Source organism: Galleria mellonella, unplaced genomic scaffold, assembly GCF_026898425.1.
Source record: "Galleria mellonella isolate WM207_F2 unplaced genomic scaffold, CSIRO_AGI_GalMel_v1 utg83, whole genome shotgun sequence".
Taxonomy (NCBI): Eukaryota; Metazoa; Arthropoda; class Insecta; order Lepidoptera; family Pyralidae; genus Galleria; species Galleria mellonella.
In genome coordinates this window covers 4936257-4944101 of record NW_026442162.1, presented here as the reverse complement: position 1 = coordinate 4944101, position 7845 = coordinate 4936257, and the positions used below count along the sequence as shown (strand labels likewise).

General features: G+C 37.1%; 1 protein-coding gene across 1 annotated transcript; it reads right to left on the bottom strand.

Moving 5' to 3' along the window:
- Positions 1-5967: 5967 nt before the first annotated feature.
- Positions 5968-7535, bottom strand: LOC113516834 (Krueppel-like factor 10). The gene is made up of 2 exons (XM_026901310.3): positions 7328-7535; positions 5968-7092 (listed from the first exon to the last, which is right to left on the bottom strand). Exons 1-2 carry the CDS (start codon positions 7394-7396, stop codon positions 6142-6144), a joined length of 1020 nt encoding a protein of 339 aa, XP_026757111.1. The 5' UTR covers positions 7397-7535; the 3' UTR covers positions 5968-6141.
- Positions 7536-7845: the final 310 nt, after the last annotated feature.

The following is a 7845-nucleotide window of genomic DNA, read 5'->3' as shown; positions in this document are numbered from 1 at the left end:
ATAACTACATACATTATTGTGAGTTTTAAAATATTAACACAGAGCAGTCCTGTATTTGGAATCGAATAAATGAATTAAATTAATTATTCAATTAAATTCCGACGAGCCAGAAGGTTATCTTTTCAATTTTTAATGCGACGCTCGATCTACACTTTCAGTTGGGTAGCAGATGCGGGTTCGAATCTAATTCGAATCGACGAAGGTATTTATTTAACCAGAGGGAAACTTTGTACTGAAGTCGTTTGCTTGCGCACCTCTGTCCCGTACGTGTTTCTACCGTGAAGCAGTTGTGTTTGCATGGCTGTGTTTCGGTTTGAATGGTGGGATATAGTATGAATTTACAGGGTACAGAGGAATAACACCTGAGTCCTCAGGAATGGCAACGCATTGGGGGTATCATGGGCGAAACAGTATGTGTGTGTACTGTTATGTCCATGGTACTACTCATGTCTATAGGCGACGATTACCACTTTCCATCAGGTGGGCCGTCAGCTTGTTTGCCATTCTAAGTCGTATAAAAAAATTAATTTAAGCCATTATCCGTTCACTACTGGAAACTAAACTCATCGATAAAAACTCATCGCATCACAAAAGCCTTCTGATCAAAAGTAAAAAATTCATAACAGAATTGAAGACGCAATTTATAACGCTGTAGATAACTTATAATGATAACTTGCTCTGTGTCATCATCATCATCATTCCAGCCATTATCCGTCCACTGCTGGACATAAGCCTCCCCCATAGACTACCATAAGGAACTGTCCTGAGCCACCTGCATCCAATGACTCTCTGCAATGCATTTCAGGTCGTCACTCCATCTAGTGAGAAGTCATCCTACGTTTGCCCTTACAGAGTCATCGACACCACGCCGGCATACACATACCAACAGTGTATGCCGGCTGCATACCCAGTGACCCTGAGGTCGTCGCCTCCGGAGTAGAAGCCGGGGTAATGGGGTACGCCCCGAGACCCCTACCTCGCCCGCCGACACATCATCCGGCGGGCAAGAGAAGACAATGTTGTTGTTACAGGGTCGTCACTCAAGAACCTTTCTTCACTTGTTCCTATAAAGCCCTGTAAATTATTATTATTATAATAGTGTCATGACCTCGTCTTTCTAAGGTATGCTTAGCCATAAGATGATGTAAGTAATACATACAATACATTACAACGACCTTAGTATGCGTGTTGCAATTTATTGGTAACCTTTTCAATATGAGTTCGAGGGGGGAAAGGGATTGTTAGTAATGGAGACTAAGAGTCCCATTGCTAGCAATATTGGGTATATTGCTAGCAATGGGACTCTTAGTCTCAGTTAGCCAGGTCGACCTCATTGCGGTTCTCCCTGGAAACTATCATGGTTAATTGTGAATTCGTCATGATGGGCTAACTGGCCTGTTTTCATTCTCATCTATCACCCTTCACTGGTGCTCCGCTAGCGTATCCCGTTAGCGCAGGCGGGGTTACCATACCATTTTTACCCATCAAAAAAAATATATGAGTTTGATATTCTAATTTATTTATAGTTCGAAGGACCCGCTATACTAGAAATTTTCCGACCAAATACAGAGTAATATATCAGTGAGTGAGTTATAAATTTATATATAGGGAGTTACAAGGTTATAACTTGTAAAAAATAAAAAGGCATAACGCATAATTGCAGAGAAAAAATAGCATTAAAACAGAGTGCATGCGTTCTATGAAATTATGTATCATTTTCTACTATATTATACTATTATTATAGATAAACAAGCTGATTTTATTTTTATTTAGGCATTGAGTTTCATATATAATTGAGATTTAACGACCATGTATACATAATACATTTAAATACATATATGTAATGTTAAAAGAGTAACTGTTGAGAGCGCCACTATCTTATTTATAAATTGATTGTTTATATACTTGTTTATATATTTGTATTTGTACATTACAAAAGGTTTAATTAGGTTCATGTAGTTATTTGTTCGGAGATAAAAATATTGTTGATTTTTTTTAGTTCTAACGTTGATACTAGATGGCGCTGTTTCCTAAATACGCTGTAATTTAATTCCTTTGAAGTCAGGTTCTAGCATTGTAGATTTTTTTATACCACTGAGGTGGCAATCAAGCTTACGGCCCACCTGATTGTAAGTGGTTACCGTAGCTTATGAACGCCTGTAATATGAGGGGTGTTACGCGCGCGTTGCCGATCTTGAAGAAACCTCTTTACCTCTTGGATAAACCTTGGCAGGAACCTCATTCACGGTTCGTGAATGAGCTCGCTGTCTCGTATATATGTATAATATAATTTTGTCACTATTATTTTTCTCAATGAGACCCCGCCAGCGTAAATCACTAGCGGAAGCGGGCTTAGCATTTCACCGTTTTAAAAATTAAATAAAAACTGTAATTTATAAAATTAATATTTTTAAATTGATACTTTCATGAAAAAAATATTAATTTTTTAATTTTTATTTACAAAAATACCCAAACAACAAACTTAACAAATACGTGTTAGTAACAACACATGAATAAATCATTAAAGCGATTAAAAAGTAATTCTATAAAATATTTAACAATTAGTAGAAATTGATATTAAATGATTATAATATACACAAATATGATTAAATTTAATACATCCTCATTTTTTATATCGACTGAAATGTAATTAATTTTGTATAAAGAGGTCTGTGTCTCCGAAAAGAACGTAATCCCTTCTAAACGCTAAAGTTACTTGTATTCTTTACAGATTACACTTGTTTTGTATTATATCTTCACCACGCGTGTGAATACAGTTCGAAGTTGCAACGAATTATGACATTAGAACAATAACTCTTTATCAGTAGGTACGAAATTGTTCCGGCCCACGTCAACGGTCACGTATAGGTGGCGTGGTGGATGCCTGAACATTGCGTGTCCCCGAAGATCAGTAAATAGTTATAGCTAGCGTGTGCCTTTGACGTCACGACATCGAGGGGTCAGCAATTGACAGTGACGGATTTGATTGCGGTCATTTACGGTGACACTCAAGACCTCCCACATACTGTTGTCCTTTCTTTATGGGTTGTTACAGTAGGGAGAAACATTAATTGTCATTTTCATTGGGAGAAAACTATGTAATTGTACTATTTTTACTACAACTATATATACAATGAACTATTTTTACCCTAATCAATACTTTTGTAATTTTCCCCCCTTTGACTTATTTATTTTTATTTATTTAACACTTTATTGCACCAACATAACATGATTTGTTAAACAATTTTCAATACGTATAGTGTAGTACAAAAGGCGGTCTTATTGCTAAGCAATCTCTTCCAGACAACCTTTGGGTAGAAAGAATTAAAGCATAAATAAATAGGTGGCGTGTTAAAAAAAATAGATCTGTAAAAAATAATATCTGTGACAGCATAGTCATATACACATACATAATTAAACACATACATCCAAACATATACATATATATACATACACATACATATATAAATATATATACATACATATACATATATACGCATAAATACATACAAATATACCTACTAATACACATATATATATAACACACATAAAACTGGAAATACGTAGTAAGTGATTATAAGGATAGGTAGTGGGATTTAACTAAGTTTTAAAAATGGGCAACGATTGAGCGCACCGTATAGAGTTACTTAAGGGAAATATCCCCAACTCGAAGGCTTAATCTTGAATCCGCCACTGGTGATTGAAAATTTAATATAGTTGTATCCTAATACTTCCCCCTCACATAATACAATGTTAAAATAAAATTTATCACTTAAATTTGTCCATAATATGAATATTTTATTAAAGAAAATATAAATGTCAATCAATCGGATAAAAGTTAGAACTTCTGATAGACTGAAATTTATTGTATAACATTTATTTATTTATTTAAGGCAAACAAACAGCTAAAACAATACATAATTATATACTTAAATAGTAATTTGGTAGCCACTAGAATTTGCACAAAATAAAATACAAGTAAACGAAACACAAAATTAGACAATAAATACTAAATTAAACAAATATAAACAAAATTAAACAAACAAATACTATTGAAAACTATAGCAACATTGTCAGTAATAATGCTCAGAAGTTAATAAAACATTTTTTCAGAAAAACACATTATTTGAGAATAATACCTGTATAAACATTAAGAAAAATTGATAATTATTTATAATAAAAAAAAAAAAAATTGATATAATATAGAATACTCACTATGTAATACTTGTAGCTATAAATATTCTTTAAAAATTAATTCAGTCAAGCAATAAATAAGCAAATAAATAATTTTATTATGATATCTGTCCATGAATATAAACAATATTTATTTCTTCTATACTTATTATGTACCTATGTGATAAAGCAATTTCGAGCCAAAAATATCGGTCTTTTTTTTCTATATCTACGAATTTACTATCGACAGTAGGTAGGTAAGTGGGCGTAGCTGAAATGTGAGACAGAGATATCATCACAAATAATCACAACTAGCACAAGCTTATGAAGTGGAAAATTTTGATAATATATTTATCTATATGTGCATAATAATATTTCACGTAGGCGTCCATAAGCGACAATAGTTTTACAATAACTATATGTATGTACTAAATAATTGACTAGATTTTTCACAGTTGTTCCATGTAATCTCTGATTTTCAGTATTGGCAACTCTTTTACCGAAGTAACTACGAAATGTAAGTTTTCATACTAAAATCTGTTACCGTAATACATCAGTCGTTTAGTGCCCAGTGCTGAACATAAGCCTCCCCCTATTGAGGGTTTTACCAGTAGTTGCCATACTTGGCAAGCGGGTTGGCAACCACATTTGGGCTTTGGTGATATTTTAAGAATTTTGAAAACTTTGCTTATTCCTCAAATATTAAATTCCTTTAGTCGCCTTAAGAGGTGACGACACCCATAGGAAATAAAGAGGTGATCCTTTCTATGCCGTGACCACACGGCAAAATCTGTTAACGAAAATTTTTTAAATATCAAAGAATTCAAAATATAATAAAAATTAAATAAATGTTGCACTGTTCATCATGTTTTTTTTTTATTTTAATATCCAATAACTACTACTATTTTAATATCCAATAATACTTATGTATGTACTTTGTAAATCTCAAGTAATAAAAATTAGAGTGCCTTCGAATACTTCCTTGGCACCTACTTTTTTCTTTTTTCTTTTTTTTACTAAATAGTAACTTTCAGCATAGTTTTAAGATTTCAATAATAGAAATAATTCTAATATACAGACATGCATCAAAGTAGTTTTTGTTACATGTATATGCATCAAAGTAGTTTTTGTTACAAGGTAATTATTAAATACTTTTCGATGAAGGAATAGTAATTGTTACTATATACCTACGTTTTGACCTCAAAATATGATGCAATTCAGGTGATAAGTTACAGGTGAAAACTGTATTTACCTTCAGAAACAAGTTCACAATATTAAGCCTTGAACTTGTTTAAAGGAAATACAGAAACTAAAATTACGTAGCACATTTAGTACTTGGATAATATTGGATAGTTTATTAGAAATTCTTGAATACAGGGTATTTTTTTTCTATTTAATATCTTTGTTTATTTCATTTTATTCTTTTTTTTTCTTAGTTTGCTTTAGAAAATCATTAAATAAATCTGAAGGAGCTTGTAAACATAAGTTGTTTTCATTGATATCAAAGCGATAAGCCTTGCTGGTCTTATCAACAAACCGTAGTTGAGGCAACGGCGCACTGGGGCAGTCGCCCACTGGCTTTACGAGCAGGGGATCCGCCCTCCATTTCTACTACTTTATTTTCATTTACCAACAATCACTAGTACTCTTTAGCTTAATGTGTTTCTCAAAATCAAAAACTTTAGTGACGTGACGTGTTCAAAAAGAGAATCAATTATAATCAAATCGTTTTGTGATTGCGTGTTGTGTTTCCGCATCGGAGTAATTAAATTACGTGTAAAGTAAACAACTAGATTATTTAAATAATTTCCTTTTAATTATTTTTTTCTTCAAGCTTAACATCAGCCGTATAACATATTGACTTAAAGCTAGAAACTATTAAGTAAGATAGAACAGTCTTAAGATGAGTAGAACTACAACTAGGTAACGATCAATGAGATCTCAATCACAGTCGGGGCATTGCGCACTTTAGTGCACCGATGCAGACGAGGTTTGCACTGGCACCGGCACAGCGAGGGTGGGGGAAGGTAAAAGTCTTAATACAGGTTGCTGGGGTGCTCTTTCCTTTGCGTGCCTCTTCACGTGTTTCGCAAGATGATCTGACCGCATAAAACGACGGTTGCACACGCGACATCCGAATTTTTTCTCGCCAGTGTGCGTCCTTTTATGTCTGGATAATTCATCGGACCGCGAGAATCTGCGTTCGCAGCCAGGCCAAGCGCATCTGAACGGTCGTTCCCCGGTATGTGTACGGGCGTGTGCTTTTAAATGGGACGATTTAAAGTAATTTTTCCCACAGCCCGGATGGGAACACTCGTAGAGCCGTCTCCGTGCAGCTGGGGCAGGGGCAACCAGCCACAGGGCCGTAGTTGGAAGCAGAGCCCCAGGTACGATCACAGCTGGTGCGGGTCGCGGTGCTAGTGGCACCCACCCTGGAGCTGTAGCACTTGCAGCGGTCGGTAGAACTTGCGGGACGCGCTGCTCATCTTTGGATGGTTTCGGTTGGCAATCCATGTGAGGTGACGGCACACGGGCCTCATCGATTTTCATCGGAGGACTTGCGGGTTCAGATACAGGTGCACTTTGTGTCTGGCTGGCAATATATTTCACTTGTGAGTAACTGTGACCGCGGTTCATTTTAAATTTAAGCGTCTTCAAGATATTCATGTCTTTGGGTGGCGGTGGTGGAAGCGGTTCGGGGCTGCAGGTGCCGTCTTTATGCGCGCGCATGATGACGGACGGTCTGCTGCAGGGTTCTGGCGGCGGCGTAGTGAGCAGTAATCGCTCCAGCTCGCAACGGGATCTTTTACTGCATTCTTCTTCACTTTCCGAGTCGGATGGCTGAGGAGTGACTAAGCCGGTCGGTGGTGGTGACTCCCTAGCTCTCTTTACTGCAGCCTTCTTTAAAGGTAGCTCAACCTGTAGGACAAAGACATAAACACATAAGTAAACGGTCGCTAACTTGGCGCAGCACGCGCACACTGCGTGATCGCGCGCGCTCGCTTGTCATACTTTCGATTGCACCAACGGTTCAAGTAAATACGAAATAGTTGCCTATTTTTATTTATTTTCTTTAAATGAACCAAATATTTTTTTTTTATTCCAATTTTGTTTTATTTTTTCTTCAAAACAAAACATTTTTGAAGACACTCACTTTATGTTCTATTAACGGCGGCGTCGACGGTGGTGAGAGGGGACCACAAACTTCAAGCATGGTAGACATTTTAATTAATTTTTTAACATACAACTAAATAAAACTTTTTATTTTAATTCACAAAACTTCTGTTTTCCTTCCGCGCCTTAGCTCCAGAGAGCCGTGTGGTTCTGTTAACGAGCAGCAAGCGAATAAACCGCGCCGTGAACACTCGAGGTACGATGAACGGATCGGTGCGGGGCACAGGAGGAGGGTGGCCAATAGGAGCGGGCGGCGCGGCTGTGGCGGCCAATGAGGGGGCAGTGATCACGCAGGCAGCGCGTGCCAGCGCGTGGTGTTCACGTGCACACGGAGTGACGGCGGGCGAGGTCGCGGTGTGACGTCACCGGCGCGCCCCCGCATGACGTCGCGCGAGGGGCGCCGCCATGCAAGGTCGCTAGTCGCCGCTCGCTATTGCATCGTTTCAATCAGTGACACTGTGACACTCATTGCATCTAACTTCGCTGTTTTGACACTTG

What these genes read in the sequence shown, in the direction of transcription:
- LOC113516834 (XM_026901310.3), bottom strand. Translation starts at nt 7,396, where the DNA reads ATGTCTACCATGCTTGAAGTTTGTGGTCCCCTCTCACCACCGTCGACG. An exon ending in CGCCGTTAATAGAACATAAA is followed by an intron (nt 7,093 to 7,327) that starts GTGAGTGTCTTC and finishes TTTGTCCTACAG; the next exon opens with GTTGAGCTACCTTTAAAGAA.